We start from the raw sequence: 18,910 nt of genomic DNA on the forward strand, positions 1-18,910 counted from the left end.
ATGAAATTATGGTCTGATTCTTAAAGATCCAGACACACATCCCTCCCAGGCCATATGCGAATCATGAACGAATTGGAAAATGCAAGAGACAGGAGGCATTTGATGAAATGCGAAACGGGAGTCAAGAGGGGCTCGGGGCAGGGGAGGGTGGAGCCTTGAGATTGTAGCCCACCTGCGTCCACATCAGGGGTCAAAGGGCATCTCTTGTTTTGATTGACTGGTCCTTCCATTTCTGGTTCCAAGATTCACTCTCATTTCAGGGGTGGCACGAGCTTGGGTTGTCGGCGGCGTGAAGGATACGGTAGAATGTTATGGTGTGAAGACACAGAAGAAGAAGAAGAAGAAGCTGAAGCTGCTAAGTCCTCCGGCTGCGTCCTACCATATCTCCCCAGTGGCTGACAAATTCTTTTCACAACACAATTCTTCACGCTACCCATAAATAACAAACCCCTTCACAAAACTCAAAAGAAGGGAATAAAAAATAAAAGCGAAATAATACAAAAATAAGGAAAGGAGCTGTAAGAAGAAATCCTCAAAGCAGCCAAATTCCGCAAGCCAAGATCCGCACCACCCTTATCACTGCCCACCAGTCACCAAACCCTCTCCAAAGTCCGAAGGTAAAAGCCGATAACTCTCTCTTTCTCACGACAAAGGCCAGAGCAAGGGAGAGTCCGACTTCATCTGCTTCCTTTTTGTATTTATATTAGGGTAATTTGGACATTTTGCCCACGAATCGTCATGATGGGTTCTTTCCGTCTATTTGACAGTTCAACCCAAACCACAAGGAGTTTATGTATAGCTTTTTGAATCATAGGGGATTATGTGGTTTTTGCGAAAATCACAGGGGGCTAAAATGTAATTTGCCCATTACAAATACATTTTTCAACACAACTTTTTATCTGGTCTATTACCTTTTTATCTTACATACATCATATCGCAAAAAGTACTACATTAATTATTCTAAATAATATTTCAAATAATCTCCAATCCAAACACACTCGTTGATTGATAACAGCATCTCACTGTTGCCTAAGTAGAGCTGTGTTCAGAGCTCCAAATTTACAATCATTTCTTGTTCTCTAAAGCTAAACCGAATTTGGGAATAATGCCAACCTTCTGACGTGCTTACAATTGTATTGGTAGAACAATGACACTATACTATTCAATCACCTTGTGCTAAGCGGAAAACCCTCCGTACACGAGGCACGGACTTTGAACTTCACAGTGTACTGCAGCAGAAATTGGACACTTGGAGAATAAGTACTGCAAGGATTGTGCTGCAGCTCCAGATTAAACACATCCAGGGCTGGTTTAAGACATAATCTTCAATGCAGCAATCTATCCCTTGTGCATACTCTACTTTCATACATCTAGCCGAGGAGTTGAACTCCTAAGAGTCACCAATTCGCCTACCCGCTAAAACTGCTAGATAACACTTCTCGCCATCATTTTGCTCCACATAGCTGTAAGATTTTGATAGATGGACAAAGACAATGAAACCCACTGCACCTATTCCAGCAAGCATCCAGTAGAAGTAATCATTATTCAACATGTGCATGATTCAGGTTATCTGACAACCAACTTTCTCTACCACTTTGACTTGTAGCTTTGTCAATCATTGAGACCAGAAAACTGCTCAAGAAGTTCCCTATGCCCACGGCACCATAATACAATGATAGGCCTACACTTCTAATATCATCAGGGACCTGATCATAGAAAAACTCTTGCATGCCCACCTGATTGAACACGTTTTCAAGCCCGAATAGTATGTATTGAGGAACCAACCACCAGAAGCTCATAGGAAGTGTTGCATTGGGAATATCTACTAATCTTGAGCAGTTTTGAGTCTTTTCATTTCGACTAGAGCTGCAGCAACCATGTTAATAACCGATAGGCCCATCCCAGCTCCTATTCTTCGCAGCATCGTTATACCAGTGGGGTATTTTGTAATCTTTTTGGCAATTGGGACGAAAATTTGGTCATAAATTGGAATGCAGAACATTATAGTGAGGGGGATGACAGTATTAAGTGTGGCAGCTGGAATATTAAGTTTTGTCCCTATTGATTTGTCCAAGGTTGTTGCTTGCTTGAGAAATAATGTAGAGGCTTGAGAACTCGCAATTGTATATGTTAAACAAGTGATCCATATAGGTAGCAGCCTTAGAACATTCCTCTGCCCTTGCTCTTTTGTCTTGCTAGGGAGTGCCATAATATCAGTTGAATGGTCATCTGCTCCAGGCAATACATCCTTCAGACACCTGTTCAACAAGCATTGGCAAATTTGACCAGAAATTGTAGGAATTAGCAACCGATAGTTTTGTTGTCAGTAAGGCAGTATTACAGATACTAAAATTGTAACTTATCCTTAAAATTGTGATATGTAATGCAAATTTCTTACCAAGGAATTTGCTTTTTGGACTTTTAACTACTTGACATAATTGAATGTAAAATAATAAAGGGAAAAAAAAAAGATTCTTGAAAAGGTTGGCTACAAAATGCAAAATTTCGGTTCGCAAAAGAAATTGGACCAATTTCATTTTCCTTTCTTAAAGGGTAAAACGGTGAGTTACCTTCTCTGGTAACTGGATAAATTGTTCAGGAAGATTTATTTGAGGATTCCATAGTTTATTGTATGGTCAGAAAATTTCTTTCCGGTCTGGTAATATTTCCTTACCTATAATCTTGAGATCTTTGTTGAGTTTTCGACAACAAATATTCTTGGCACTCTTCTTGACTGCTTGATGCCTGTGCTTTATTGCTCAAAGCATCACCCCCTTTAGCTATGCCCCACTCGATCCTCCCATAAGGGCTCTCTTCATCACCTCTTTTAACATAAAAAAAGTAAGTTCTATGTCCAAGTAAAAAGAGAATTAGCCCAAGAATCATAACAAGACATGGAATCCAAAACCAAGTGCCCAACTAATATTGTCTTGAATATAGTGCAAGATCAAATGTGCTGCTATAGAACCAATGCATAGGCCACAGAGCCACCAATTAAAAAATGAGCTCTTGGCTTTGCTTTTTTCCTGATGTTTTCCGTTGAATTGATCAGCTCCAAAAGCTTGAACACAAGGTTTATATCCTTGAGCCAATGCAATCACATAAAGTGAGACAAAAAACAAAACTTGGTTTCCTGTATCCAGGCCTGATTTCTTGGTTATGGCTTGATAGCTTGAGCTGCTGAGAAAAGTTGGACTAATTGGTGCAGACAGGCTCAAAAAACCAAGTTCCTGCAACATTTTCAGCACCATATCACCATAGAGAGTAATAAGAGCTTGAAGTATGTACAATTCCAAAGAGATGGAGACTTGTTATTTTCACCCCCTTATTTGTATTTGGCTCTCCGTCTGAGTTTCTGATCCTCTGACTTGAATTAAAGTACCCGTATACTTCATTGCATTCACAACCACGGCCATCTAGTCAAATTTTACTTCAAGTGACAAACATGTAGACATCTTATTTTTTGTATGAGTAGAAAAGTGCACAAAAGTTACGTTAACAAACAAGGAAATGCTATAAAAGTAAAATTGTGAACTGACCAAGATATAGAGAATGGAAGCAATGATAATTGATCGATAGCGGCCAAGGAAAGAATCAGCCAAATATGCTCCTAAAACTGGTACAAGTGAAACTACACCAATCCATGTATTGACATTTGCAGCAGCTGCTGCCACGGATTCTCCAAGTGGTCCAGTAAGACAGTTAATCAGATTAGATTCTACTCCATAATAGGCAAACCTCTCCAGAGATTCTCCAGCTGTAGATTACAGCCAGTCCAGTCAAATCATAATGATCAGGTTGAATTCAGCATAAACTTTGTTTTGCTTCTAAATCATTACTAGTTCTTAGAAAATTGGACAAAAAGAAGGTAATGCTTAAAGAACTTTAGCAATCATTGGAAAATACCTTAGTAGGACTACGTATTTACTTTTATATGTTTACTAACCCAGCATGAAAGATGCTGATCTCCATCCACCTGGACTGCCCTTGTAATAGACATGAACCTGAACCGCCTCATTGTCAGTCTCTAGAAGCGGAGATTGGGGCTCAAAAATTCTGCTTCTGCTCATCCTCCACTGATGCTCATATCAATGAAACCTAGCAGAACATTAGTAGTCTTCTAGTATTTGTTCAAGTAGATGAGGAGCCATATGGGATAATAAATAATTCAAAATAGGCGCCACTAATTACTGATCTTGCTTAAAGTTCAAGCTTCTTCAACTCATTTTAATTCGGGTTAAATGCAAAAAATCCTATGAACTATATATTTTGTTGCAGTTTACCTCTCAAACTATTTTTATAGGTGCTTTGCCCCCTTTTATGATATAGTTGGACAAATCTACCCATTTTATCTTAAGCATTGTTATTTTTCTTTATTCCCTATTATTTTCTTTTTAGATTCTTCCTCTTTATTTTCTTTAAGCACTGTTTAAATCAGTATACTAGATTAATCAAAACTTATTTATTTCTTAATTTCTCATGTCAACATTTTATAAAAGAATTCTATGGTATAGAAGACTTTTTTTTTTTTTCCAAATGTTGAAGTCAATATCATTTAAGAAATTAAACTATTCAAATATATAAGAACAAAATAGAGATAATGATTAATCAATTATGAATAGTATTAATAACAAATAAAAAATGAAATACTATTGTTGTTTATTCTTATCTTTTTATTTCACTTCAAATAACAATTGTTAACTTTTCTTTCTTACGTGATATATAATAAGTAACTTTTGTTATAAATAGTTGAGTAATTGTAAACTCTAATTGGTTTATAGGTACTTAAATTATTGAATTACTGGATTAGTACACTTTACAATATAAGCTACATATATTTTATAATAACAAAGAGTTTATGATATATTATTAAGAACGAATTTAACAAATCAATGAATTAAAAAAGCAGTTCAAAAAATATTAAAAATTCTGATGTAAGTCTTTTAGCATTGGAGGGAAAAAAAATAAGAAAATAAAAGGAAAAAGAAATGGGAGAAAAGGGAAAAAAATAAAAAAAAGAATAGAGAAAAAAGAAAAAAAATTTAAGATAATAAGGGTAGTGTTGTCCAAACATATAATTCAAGGGAGCAAAATGCCTATTATTATAGTTTAGGGAGTAAATGGATCTACTAGTTTTTCAAATATTATAAAAAATTTTGAAAAATACTCTAAAAAGTATTTTAAAAAATAGTCTAAATTTTTTTAATATTCAAAAAAATCCCAAAATATATTTTAAAAACTCTACTACTCTTAAATATTCCAAAATATTGTCTAAAAATATCTCAAAATATACTCCAAAAATTCTGCTACAGTAAAATTTTTCAAAAATACTTTCAAAAACAGCTAATCTAAACAGAGCGTTCCTGGGATTTTTTTTGCATTTAACCCTTTTAATTACTATGACCATGTCTGCAATGCTAAAGATTTTGAGGGAAAGGGGTTGGTGGTTAGTCAACATCTCAAGGTAGCAAGAAAATGTATCAAAGCATGCTTACCTAAATATGATACTACTTGCCCAGGAAGGTTGAATTAAGACCATAGTATAATGATGTATTGCTGTCCTATCCTTGACCAGGGCCCTTTGAATACTTAGTTTAATTACTTAGTAGATCAAGAATTTAGTTTCTTTTTGGTGTTAATGATTTCCACATGAATCAGGAGTTTGTTTTTATCTTTTCTTGGCGTCCTCGTGAATCAGGGGATGTAGAAAATGGAAACACAAGAGAGATCACTCAATAAAAAATCTATACAAGGTTGTTTTCATATTTATGGTGAAACCATATATTACCTAATAACTTTTCAGTACATCAAATTGCAATCTTATGGTAATGGACAGGAAAACGTGCATTGCATCCATTGCTTTCGCGACAAATTTGAACGATACTAAAGGGAATGCATAAGTTTTTACCTCCTAAGGAGGGAAGCTCTGCATTTAGTGCTCAAAAAAAGCTGTGCTTTTGTTCCTTTGCAGAGTCTCCATTTCCTTTCTTTAAGGTAAAATTGTTTAGAGAGGCGTTCAGTGCTAAAGTTTCTTGATACTAAGCCTGCAGAAATATTTAATCATTTCTTGGAGTTCTCCCCCACCCATGCTTCTCTGCAAGTTAGATTCATCAAAGGTAATCCAGGATATCGTTCCCGGGGAGTTGCAATAAGAGAATCGACAGGTGGTTTATTCAGAGCCTTTACTAGTCATTACTAGTAAAATGCGGAATCGGAGCTGGTGCGGTTAAGTTAGGTGCAACCTGGACAGGTGGAGTTGGAAATTTGATGCAATTGTCCGGTTATTATATTTTTTTAGGGTAAAATACCAAAAAATTTCCTGTGATTTGTTGAATATTCAATATAACTCTCTCTGATTTGAAAACCTAGACTATAGTTCTAATTTCGAATAAATTAAAAATTGGGCCGAAAGCATTCAATCTAATGGCTGTGTGAGAAATGTCAATATGGTCTCAACTATACATGAAATGCTTGTCGTTCCATTTTCAATTTAATCGAAATTGCAGGGAGTTATAGTATAGTTTTCTAAACCAGCGGGAGTTAAATTGAATAATTGGCAAACTACGTGGAGTTCATTTATGTTGAGGTTGTATTGACATTTCACATATAACATTAGATTGGATGCTTTTCGTCTAATTTTCAATTTAGTTGAAACCACATAGAATCATAGTATAGGTTTTCAAATCAGAGGGAGTTAAATTGAATATTTAACAAACCATAGAGAAATTTTTTTTTTTTTTTTTTTTTTTTGTATTTTACCCTCTTTTTTACATAATATGATATACTTGTATGCAAGTTTATCGTGTACGACTCAATGGATTGTTATCGATGAAATACAACAACGGTACCTAACTGCTATGGTTGTGTTAGGTGGTGTTATCTACAATTGCTGTATTATGAGCATAGGAATTTTTCATTGATTTTTGATGATTGTGATTAAGTTTCAGCAATAGCGAAATATAACTCTTGCTGAAGAAAGTCTCAATCTTGTGAGGTTTGTAGTATAATTTTTCATTGATTTTGGGGTACCCTCCAAAATTATCATTAAGGTCTGTAGCATAATTTCGATTCACGTCCATGTCACGAATCTATATGTTAAACACTAAGGAGCATTAATCATTAGGTGATGGACGAGGAATCTAAACTTGTACCTGTTTATCTTGAAATCAAGTATGCCACTTTTTTTTTCTTTTGCAAAATGTCAATATATCATTAATATGAAAATATATCTGCATATTTGTACACTTAAAGGGTACATAACCTAGTAACTTTCCGTGCCTTTCTTCCAACCAAGAGGGGAAACCATATTCACACGAAAAGTTGTACATAACCTGGATTTTTTTGTAGTTGCAGAAAATGCCAACCTTCTGATTTTGTCAACAAATTTGTTGGTTGAACAATGATGGGTATATCATCGAATTCCCTCATGTATGAACCATGTAGAACCCCAAGACATAGACTTTGGACTTCACCACATTCTGCAGCAGAAACATGTTAGTCGAAGAATGAGTGCTGTAAGGATGCTGGTGCAGCTCTAGAAGAGGCACATTCAGGACTGATACTAGAAAATCGCCAGTGCAGAAGGTTATCCTTTGTGCATAATCTAACTTTAGACAGCTATCACACAAGCTAGTGATCTCCTACGGGTTACCAGTCAACCTACCTGCTAAACCTGTTTGAGAACACTTGCCACTATCATTTTGCTCGACACAGCTGTAAAATCTTGATAGATAGACAAAAATGATTAAACCCACAGCACCTATTCCAGCAAGTAGCCAATAGAAATAATCAATATGTGCATGATTTAAGTTGTCTGAGAACCAACTCTCTCTACCCCGTTGACTTGTAGCTTTGTCAATCATTGAGACCAGAAAACTACTCAAGAAGTTCCCTATTCCCAAGGCACCATAGTAAAATGACAGGCCTACACTTCTTAATTCAATGGGGACCTGATCATAGAAAAACTCCTGCATCCCTACCTGATTGAACACATCTGCAAGTCCAAATAATATGTATTGAGGCACCAACCACCAGAAGCTCATAGGAAGTGTTGCATTGGGTATATCTACCAAATGATAATCTTGAGCAGTTTTGAGTCTTTTGATTTCGATTAGAGCTGCAACAGCCATGTTAATAACCGATATGCCCATCCCTGCTCCTATTCTTTGCAGCATTGTTATACCTGTGGGGTTTTTTGTGATTGTTCTGGCAACTGGGACGAAAATTCGGTCATAGATTGGAATGCACAACATTATGGTAAGAGGGACGAAAGTCCTAAGTGTGGCAGCTGGAATATTAAAACTTAGCCCTATTGATTTGTCCAAGGTTGTTGCTTGCTTTGTAAATAATGTGGCCGCTTGAGCATATGCAACTGTATATGTTAAACAAGTTATCCATATAGGAAATAGCCTTAGAACATTCTTTGGCACTTCTGTTTTGTCAGAGACAGTTGAATAGTCATCTGCTGCAGGCGATACATTTTTCAGAAATCTGTCCAACAACATTTGACAAGAAATTGAGGGTATTAGCATGCATTGCACTTTCTATTGAGCACCAAGTTAACATGGATGCTAAACTTGTAAAGTGTTCCATAGCATAATTTATGATTTAAATCAAATCTACGAAGAAAATTCTTGTCAATGAATTTGTGTTTTGGGGTCACCCTAGTTGTCTATCTGACCATTTGCTAATGACATAATTCAAAGAGGAGTTACGATATTTAATGACCCAAAAAAACTCTTGAAAAGCTTTGATACATAATTTTGCTTTTATAAAACAAAATTAGAACTGTTTAACTTCCCTTTCTTTAAGGTTGAAACAGATAAGTTAATTAGGGTGAACTGAAACAGATGAGTAACCTTCATTCCAGTCTGGATAACTTTAATGGGATGAACTATTTAAGCACTCCATAGTTTGTATATATCATCAGAAAAATGATAAAGTTTGAGACATTTTCTTCTTAGTCTAGTGATCTTTCCTTACCTGTAGTCTTGAGATCTTTGTCGAGCATTTAACAACAAATCTTCTTGGTACTCTTCTTGACTGCTTGATGCTAGTGCTTCATGTTGTAAAGTATCATCCGCTTTATCTAAACCACACGTAATCCTTCCATATTGCCTTTCTTCATCACCTCTTTTAACAGGAAAAAAGTAAATTCTGCTTCCAAGTAAAAAAAGAGTCAGCCCAAGAATCATAGCTAGACAAGGAATCCCAAAACCAAGTGCCCAGTTTATGTTATCTTGAATATAGTGCAAGATCAAATGTGCAGCTGTAGATCCTATGCATATGCCACACAGCCACCAATTGAAAAATGAGCTCTTAGCTTTGCTCTGTTCCGGATGTTTTCCATCAAATTGATCAGCTCCAAAAGCTTGAACACAAGGTTTATATCCTTGAGCCAATGCAACCAAGTAAAGTGAGACAAAAAACAAAACTTGGAGTCCTGTTTTCGGGCCTGATTTCTTGTTCATGCCTTGATAGGTCGAGCTGCTGGTAGATGTTGGAATAATTATTGCAGACAAGCTCAAAAGACCGAGTCCCTGCAAAATTTTCAGCCTTATCGCCAAAGAGAGTAATAAGTGGACTTCTTGTCAATATGAATCAAACAAGAATACTAGTATCACAACCACTCATAATTACTCATTTTTTCTAATCAAATTGTAATTTAAATGGCAACTGAATGATAGTGCCATTAACAAACATAAGAATGCCAATAGCAATTCCTAAAAAGAAAAAAATTGTAAACTAACCAAGATGTAGAGAAGGGAACCAATGATGATTGATCTATAGCGACCAAGGACAGAGTCAGCCAAATATGCTCCTAAAACTGGTACAAGTGAAACTACACCAATCCATGTATTGACAGTTGCAGCAGCTGTTGCCACGGATTCTCCAATTGGTCCGGTGAGATAGCTAATGAGGTTGGATTCTACTCCATAATATGCAAATCTCTCCAGGGATCCTCCAGCTGTAGATTGATTCAGTCAACTCAATCAATCCAGTTCCAAAAAACTTCTACTGGTGATCAACTTCAGTTCTGAATATGCTTTATTTTGCTTCTTAATCATCACTAGTTCTTAGAATATTGGACTAAAGGAAAAAAAAAAGAATTCTTATAAAACTTTAGCCTTCAATGATAAAATACTAACCTAGCATGAAAGATGCCGATCTCCATCCACCTGGGCCTGCTTCATTTTCAGTCTCCAGAAGTGGAGTTTGGGTCTCCAGGACTCTGCTCCCGCTCATGACAGACGAAATCAAGCAGAAAATGGGACAGTGATGCGATCTCTGTTCTTTATTATACAGTCAACTTAGCGGACAAGGAATCTTTCTTTAAAATGGAACCGCAGCCTCAATAATTACATTTGTACCTCACTGTTAATGCATGCTAAAAAGTTCAACCTTCTTTAAACTTATTTTAATCGGCATTCTTGTATATTATATTCCATCCATATCCCGGTAGGCTTATTTTATTAAAGCAGATTTTCATACTTTGTTAGGCCTTAATTGTGGATTCAGAAATCAGAACGGTTGGTTTCTTCTATCAATCTGCCCTGATTTTCAACGGCTTACATCAATTGTTGTAAACAAGTTGAAATTATTGATAATTTTTCAGAAGAAAACCATAAACTGCTTACTCAATTAACTAGCAAGAACCCACAAACTCAACTATACCGACCAAAAAATCATTAGAAGGCTTAGGTACTGCCAGATTGCAGAGAACAGTTCATGATCCAGATCAGGCCGACCTGAAGTTCGTCGGATCTGCAGTCATCAATTTTGAGCGCAAGAAATTTTTAAAATTTGAATAAAATTTGAATTGTGCCAGATTTGGGCTATGAATTGTACCCTGCAAGCTGCAATTGCGAAAGCCAGTAAGGAAGCAATTAGCAATATTAGGGGTGGTTGGGAATGAAGGTTTCTCCTGGTTGTGGATATGGGCATGGAGTTAGTTATGGAGCTGCTGGTGGTGGTGGTAGTGCGGCCAGCTGCGGTGCAGCTGGTGATTTGGAAAATGAGCGTGCTGAGCTTGAAACGGGGTAAGTTACCATTTTCTCAATCTTATTATATCCATGTATTACTTTTTCCTAAGTTGGGTTTGTGACAATTATGTCACTAAAAAAGTCAAGATAGAGAATATGTTTTCATTCTAATATTGTCCATTTTAGACTCATAACAAATTTAGTTAATCCCTAAACTTTTGAAAATTTGACCGGTATGATTTTTTAATTAGGAATTACAATGTGTTAAAAAGGTTGAAAGACATATTAATAATTTTCCTTTCATTAGTCTACACAAGAAATATAATAAAATTTTGGGATTCTATTAATTTAGAAAACCCATAAAAATTATGTGAGAAATTTATAACAAGTTGCACATTAAAAACACTTCAAATAAATTTCTAAATATATAGTTAAGAATTTATAATTTTCAAGTTTTTAAGCCATTGATCTTGAGAAAGAAATAGAAAATTCAAAAAAACTTGTATATAATTCATAAATCTTTACTTCATACACAAGTACTTTTTGAATTAAAAATAATTTTTGTATTTGATAAAACCTCAAATGAGTTTGTAAACATAAACATCTTGTCTTTTATTTTTCTCATTTTCAATCCATCAATCTAAATAAGAAATTCTAAAAATTCTAAAAATTTTGAAAAACTCCTCAAATTGATTGAAAACACTTCAAAATAAAGGAATAATATTTTTGGCTTGAAAAAACTTTGAATACATTTTTAAAACTAATTCTTTTTGTACATTAAAATACCTATTGTTATATTGTGTTCATCAAAATTATACATTTGTACAATTTGTCTTCATTTTCAACCTTTTATTACATGCTTTCATTTTTTTGTTTTTTTAAAAAAAGATTAGGACAACAAATGGCACTTTTGGAACAAAAATGTGTTCTCTATTCGAAAATGAGTTTTTAAACAATATCTTTTGAAATGGGTTGACAATGTTACAAAAAGTTAAAAATAGGGGAGGCAAGTGATATTTTTTAAAGTTAAGGGGCTCTAGGTGAAACTGTCACAAACCTTAAGGAAAGTTTTTGAAATTATCCCTAAACCTCATATCCATGAAATTAGCTTTAGGAGAGAATTGTAGTTTCCGTCCCCCAATATTTAACCTATGTGTTAAATTAGTCCTTAGTGTTTCGTCTAATGTAAATTTGGTCCTTATAATTTCTGATTTTAAGCACATATAGGACAACTAATGGAATTTCAAGAAAGGCTAACTATCAACATCAAATTGCTATTAGTCAACAATTTTGAATTTGCATTTTTTGTCCCCAATATTTTGATTTTAAATAATTATATTTCCTTAAATTTTAAATCGTGATATTAAAGGTTTTAGGATGAAATTAGATGCAATTTATAACGAAATTCTATTAAATGGGTAATAAGAATTCTAATTAAATTTAATTTTTTTCCATTTTTATTTAATTTATTCTGCCATTGATATATGATATACTTATTCTTTTCTTTGAAAAATTAATCTCAATTTTGATATAATATAAGTATATTATTGTTTTATGCTATTAGTAATTAATTGACAATGAGTTCTATCATTTTTTGTAATGTTTAGTGATAGCTAAATAGTTTGGCATGTTAATGGATAGAGTTTAGATTGGATCCCTTTGATCCAGATCTAGACCCATTAAATTCAATTAGACTCAAATCCAGATACAGACCCTTATGGATTTGAAAAAATAAGTCTAAACCCAAACCTCCTGGATTTGGATATCCAATGGATATCCGTTACATTTTTCTAAACATACTAAAGTAAAAATTTATTAAAAATATGTAGATTTAAAAAAAACATAACGCTATCCAATTTTTATTTCCAAATAATAAAATTAATATTCGAGAAGTTGAATGCAATATGATGAATTCAAAAGAATAACTATTAGTGATTGCTTCTATTTATTTTTAAAACTTCAACTGTATCTACATTCAATCTTTCATTTATTTGTCTTTACTTTTTCTCCTTTTTCTAAAAAAATTTATACTGATTACAATGACAACTAAGATTAGTTTGAAAAAAAATCATGAAATCTTACTGTATTAGATCCAATGACCATAGAATATTAAAATATTTTATAAATTTACTAATATATATAATTTTAGTATATATACATGGGTCTGGATAGAATCCTGTATGGATTTGGATTTGGATATGGATATGAATAATAGAAAACCATACCCTACCCAGACCCATAACTCTTTTACAGGATCTGGATCTAGGTAGGGTCTGGGTATGAGGAATTAAATCCAAACCCTACCCAAATACATTGGGTTTAGATTGGATCTAGATAAGATCTGATCCATTGACATGTCTATAAACAACTAATGGAATACCCTTTAAAATATAGAAAAAACTATTCGTAAATTAAGTTTTTTTTATGAGTTTTTCTAATGAGTGTCGGTGCGGCACTTGTTAAGATATCTAAATTACATATAACTTATCATATGAATGCAAACACTAATAATTATTACCCTGCCATGCATTTTTAAACTTTCCCTATATAGCTTTTTATTTCTAAAATATTAAAACTTGAACTACATCTTAATGACTTGGCGCTTGTTAGATAATTTTTTGTTTTCGCATTTCAATTGGTTATCAATTGAGTTTGAAATGAATTTGGTTTCAAAAATTAATTGAATCATTAAATGATTATCTAGGTACCGGATATTAAAATAAATATTTTAAAACTATAGTAATGGAACATTTTATTTTAATTGCTAGGAAAGACAAGAAAATGGAAAACAACAGTGTTTCTAAATATTCTTAAAAGCACTTCGCGTTATTATTTACCTTGACTAGTTTTTATGATTATATTGACTAACTAGAAGAATTTGAAGCCCACATGCACAACATATATAAGAATTTATACAATAGCTACTATAATAAACTTGAGACTAATTATGCAAAAGAGAACAAGAATATGAGATTTAGTGCATGAATAAATAAATAAAAATAAAAAAGAGAAAAATAAATTTAATTAGAATTTCTATTGCCCATTTAATATAATTTCATTCTAATTTGCATTTCATTTCACTTTAAAATCTTCAATGTCACTATCTAAAATTTAGGAGAATATAATAATTTAAAATCAAAATATTGGAATCCAAAATTGTAGATTCAAAATTGTTGACTAACGGCAATGTGATGTTGACTGTTAGTCATTCTCGAGTTTTCCATTAGTTCTCGTGAATGTGCCTCCATTAGTTGTCGTGAATGTGACTAGAATAATAAACTTTAGGAGCCAGATTTGCTTTAGATGAAACATTAAGAACTAATTAGTACATAAGCCAAATATTGGGGATCAAAACTGCAATTTCCCTTTGTTCTAATGATTGATTCTTACAATTGATTATAATGATTGATTCTAGCGATTGAATACAACAAATTTCAGCACAAGTAACGGTACAGAAGTTCGGCCACAAGTTAATTTATACTTCGGAACCTTTTTCCATGCCATTTTGTTGGCTATAGGTGTAAGATTTTGCTAAATGGACAAATGAAATTAAACCCACAACACCTAATCCAGCAAGCAACGAATAGAAGTAATCAAGATGTGCTCGATTTAAGTTGTCCGAGAACCAACTTTCTCTACCGTTTTGACTTGTAGCTTTGTCAATCGCAGAGACAAGAAAACTGCTGAAGAAGCTGCCTATACCTGTGGCACCATGGTAAAAAGAGAGGCCTAAACATCTTAATTCAGTAGGCACCTGATCATAGAAGAATTAATGCATTCCTACGCGAATGAACACATCCCCTGGTCCAAGTAATAGGTATTGAGGTGCCAACCAGCAAAAGCTCATAGGAATTGTAGCAATTGGAATAGCAAGCAGACCAAAATCTTGAGCAGTTTTCAGTCGTCTCATCTCAATCAAAGCTACAATGACCATGTTTAGGAGAAATGTTGCCATGCCAATTCCTTTTCTCTGAAGCATTGTTATGCCAGAGAGATAACTTGTTATCCTTGCCGCTGGGACAAAAATTCGATCATAAATTAAACTGAAAGGAATCATGCAATGAATATCCGAAGTGCAGCAGCTGGTATAGTAAAACTTTGCACTATTGATCTGTCTAGTGTTGTTACTTGCTTGGTAAATAATGTCAAGCTTGAGCATATGCAATTGCATAGGATAAAGAAGTAATCCATATAGGGTGCAGCCTTAGGACTTGCTTTATTTCTTTGGTTATGCTAGAGGTTGCATTGTTGTCAGTTGAATCATCATCTGCAGAAGGCAATTCACCATTGAGAAACCTGTCCATAAAATGCTATTAGCAAAATTCCTAAAAATGATTGATTTGAAAACCAGAATTGTTTTGTGTACCAAGGTTATTACACAACTCTTCACAAACGAAATTTTCAATGCTTTTGTGTTAATGGTAGCATCATTTGTTGATAATTGGGTTCAATTCATTTAGATTTGATGAAAAAAACTAGTGTCTATTCGGGTTTTTGAATTCTGTGATTTTTGAATGATTTTCCTCCTGTTGTATTGTTGTTGAGCTATCTAAATCGCTTAGATGCCTGCTCCACAGTTTACAGGAGCATATCCATACAACAGAGGGGAGTAGCAAGAAAATAGAATTGAATAACTTTTTCTTACATGTAATTCTGAGAGCTTTCTCCACTGCTTGATGCTGGATCTACAATGTGCAAAGCACTGATGCCTTTCGCAAATCGCTTAGTAATCCTGCTACAAGGGCTCTCTCCTTCATCACCTATTGTGCTTGAAAATTGATAAGTTCTACGTCCCAGTAATAATAGGATGAGCCCAACAATCATGGCCAGACATGGAATCCCAGAGCCGATTTCCCAACTTATGTTGTCTTGGATGTAGTTTAAGATCAGGTGTGCTGCTATAGGACCAATGCCCATGACGCCAAGCCACCAGTTAAAAAATGAGCTCTTGGCTTTGCTTTCTTCTGGACGTTTTCCATCAAATTGATCGCCTCCAAAGGCTTGAAGAAATGTGCTATATCCTTGTGCTAGTGCAACCAAATATAATGAGCCAAAAAACAAAATTTGGATATGCATATCAGGCTCTGCTTCATTCTTGGTTCTACCAGGAGAGGTCGAACCTCTGCTCACTATTGGAGTAATGGTTGCTGAAAGGGTCAAAAACCTAAGTCCCTGAAATGTTACATTCTGTAAATTGCTGAAAAGATGTAAAGGGAAATAGAAAATTAAGGCACCAACTGAGATGTAGAGAATGGAAGCAAAGATGACTGATCTGTAGAGGCCAAGGAACGAATCGGCCAAAAATGCTCTAAAAACTGGTACAAGAGAAACTACGCCAATCCATGTATTGACAGTAGCAGCAGCTGTTGCCACAGATTCTCCAAGGAATGAGATTTGATTCTATCCCGAAATATGTAATCTCTCAAGATTTCCAGCACCTAAAATATCAATTAAGCCAGCACAATCAAAACAATTTCTAATTAAGCTTTTACTATCATCAGCTTCAATCGTGTTGACACTCAGGCAATGAATAGGAGGACAATTGTCCCGTTTGCAATGCTTAAAGTCTATAAAAGTGTTAATGTAAAAGTGTAAAAGGAGGACAATTGTCCCGTATGGTAAAAGTGTTAATATATGCGGATAGCTTTGTAAGTAGTGTTTCTCCAACTTGTACTTTCGAGAAAAGTTAATTTGGGTGGACAGCCTTGCCAAATGATCCCAGACTTCCTTTGCCGAACTGAACTTCCCTGGGTGCATGCCAATTGATGGCTTTGCAGAATTGTTTATCCAGGTAATAATTCTAGCATTAAATATATCCCACTCAGATTTTAACTTGGCATAATTTCAGTCCCTTCAGTTGGTTTCCCTACCGTTGAATCAACATACTTCCAAACTTCTTTACCTATTACCAAATTGGTGCCATCTAACTTCACCGAGATAACCTGACTTGAGTCAGAAGCCATTGCTTTGAAATGAACAGATCAGTACAATCACAAAGAAATGTGCAGATTCTTAGTTACCAATTACCAAAGTTGGCGAGCATATTGGAGAAGAGACTAATTTGTACAAAATTCTAATTCCAGAGAAAAGCATAGTTAAAGCACAAATAAGAAATAATAGTCACGGCACCAGGATCAAGTAGTCAAAGCTAATCCTTGAAGAAAACAAATTGGCTCTTGATACCATGCATGTTAATAAGATAAACGGACAGAAGCTAAAGAAACCTGGAGAGAACATCATCAAACAAGAGTTGTAGTAATACCTACATATAAATATAAACAAATAACATTTATTTTTTTCCGTACCGCCCAACTCATCCCTCCCCCTAACCAAATATCATAGATAACCCTACTTACAAAATTATATCCTAGCATATACATTAAAAAAAAAGTATTTCTTTAGAGCATCAATTGTCTAGTTAAAATTTTCCATATAGTTATCACCTACTGTGTTTTAGTGATAATGTTTGTGATTTACTGACCTAAGATCAAAGATGCTGATCTCCATCGGCCTGATTTGGACTGTATAATTGGACAGCCCTTACAATCAACGTAACCATCCGCTGCTTCATTGGCTGTAGCTAGAAGAGGATTTGTGGGTTCCATATTTCTGCTTCCACTCATCACACTGGAGTGGATGCCTAATATTCCATAAAACTAAGCATTAAAAAATTGTATGGTACAGGAAACTTGGAAAGCTTTGGAGAATTCAAATGATCTATCCTGTGCTCATATTTTGTTTGGATATGAGAAAAACTATTTTGAAGCATGTTCGTGTGTTTTTAGCTTACATACAATAAAAAGTACAAAATTATTGTCAGAATTAACTTCAGGTATATCCAGATTGCCAAAAAAAAAACCTCTTCAAGTGCCTCTTAAATCTACATTTAACCTTTCATAATCAACATAATGCTCGACTTCTTCGTTGTCAGTCTCCAAATTTTTGCTTCCGCTAGCTTATCACAATGGAGGTGATGCCAGTATGGAATGAAATCAATCAGAACAATCAGGAGTCTAAATAAACTGGAGTAGATGAAAAGCCATTTTGTACAATAAATAAAATGGGAATGGGGCCTTAATAACCAGAATGGACATCACTTCTCCAGCTTGCTTCCAAGTTCAAGATTCTTAAACTCATTTTCGCCAGTACCTCTGGTGGTTAATCACTGGCTTGCTTTGAAATTCAAGCTTCTTAAACTCATTTTAATCAGTACTTCTGGTGGTTAATCACTATCATAAGGTAACCAAAAATGTAGGAATGCATGCCTACTGTCACGGTAGAATTAATTAATACCGTAAGTATAATAATCTGTTGGTATCCTATCATTGACCAGGCCCGGTTGATTGTTTAGTTTTCCTCGTGGATTAGGAACAGGGGCGGAGGGAAGGGGGGGGGCCAGGGGGGGCAACCGCCCCCCCTCCAATTGTTAAAAAAAGAAATTTCTAAGTAAAAATTTTTTTATTACATTGTTTTGCCCCCCCAAATATTGATAAAAAATTTCACTTTGCCCCCCTCCAATTGTTATAAAAAAAATTTCTAAGTAAAAAAATTTTTATTATATTGTTTTGCCCCCCCAAAATATTGATAAAAATTTTCACTTTGCCCCCCTCTCAAGGATCCAAACAATAATATTTGAAAGTTATTTGGACTTGGTCCAAATAACAGAGACTCGCCCCCCCTAATTGCAATTCCTAGCTCCGCCACTGATTAGGAACTTATGGCTTCTTGGTTAATGTTTTCGACATGAATCAGGAGATCGTTTTCTTGACTTCCTGAATTAGGGGTTCTTTTACGGACTGAGTAAGGGGTTTGGAAAATGGGAATATAAGAGTTCAAGTAAACAATTCGCACACATGTTTTCTTATGTAAGTGTCTCTGTCATGTTTTATTATTATTATTATTACTATCATTTTTCATTCACACACATC

The 18,910-nt window shown here is 34.7% G+C and overlaps 2 protein-coding genes and 1 pseudogene across 3 annotated transcripts; all 3 read right to left on the bottom strand.

Annotated features, from left to right (window-relative positions):
• Positions 1-977: 977 nt before the first annotated feature.
• LOC113711250 (protein NRT1/ PTR FAMILY 5.10-like) lies at positions 978-4,246 on the bottom strand (annotated as a pseudogene).
• Positions 4,247-7,135: 2,889 nt separating this feature from the next.
• On the bottom strand, positions 7,136-11,043 carry LOC113711251 (protein NRT1/ PTR FAMILY 5.10). Of its 2 annotated transcripts, XM_072068181.1 has the most exons (5): positions 10,849-11,043; positions 10,149-10,764; positions 9,750-9,967; positions 8,983-9,539; positions 7,136-8,490 (listed from the first exon to the last, which is right to left on the bottom strand). In XM_072068181.1, exons 2-5 carry the CDS (start codon positions 10,243-10,245, stop codon positions 7,641-7,643), a joined length of 1,722 nt encoding a protein of 573 aa, XP_071924282.1. In that variant the 5' UTR covers positions 10,246-10,764; positions 10,849-11,043; the 3' UTR covers positions 7,136-7,640. The 2 variants fall into 2 exon arrangements, with proteins under 2 accessions (XP_071924282.1, XP_027090217.1); XM_027234416.2 differs by having other exon boundaries at positions 10,149-11,043.
• A 3,708-nt stretch (positions 11,044-14,751) lies between these two features.
• LOC113711252 (protein NRT1/ PTR FAMILY 5.10-like) lies at positions 14,752-16,945 on the bottom strand. Its single transcript, XM_027234417.1, has 3 exons — positions 16,853-16,945; positions 15,628-16,382; positions 14,752-15,025 (listed from the first exon to the last, which is right to left on the bottom strand). Exons 1-3 carry the CDS (start codon positions 16,943-16,945, stop codon positions 14,752-14,754), a joined length of 1,122 nt encoding a protein of 373 aa, XP_027090218.1.
• Positions 16,946-18,910: the final 1,965 nt, after the last annotated feature.

This window comes from Coffea arabica, chromosome 10e (assembly GCF_036785885.1).
Source record: "Coffea arabica cultivar ET-39 chromosome 10e, Coffea Arabica ET-39 HiFi, whole genome shotgun sequence".
In the NCBI taxonomy this organism is placed as follows: domain Eukaryota; kingdom Viridiplantae; phylum Streptophyta; class Magnoliopsida; order Gentianales; family Rubiaceae; genus Coffea; species Coffea arabica.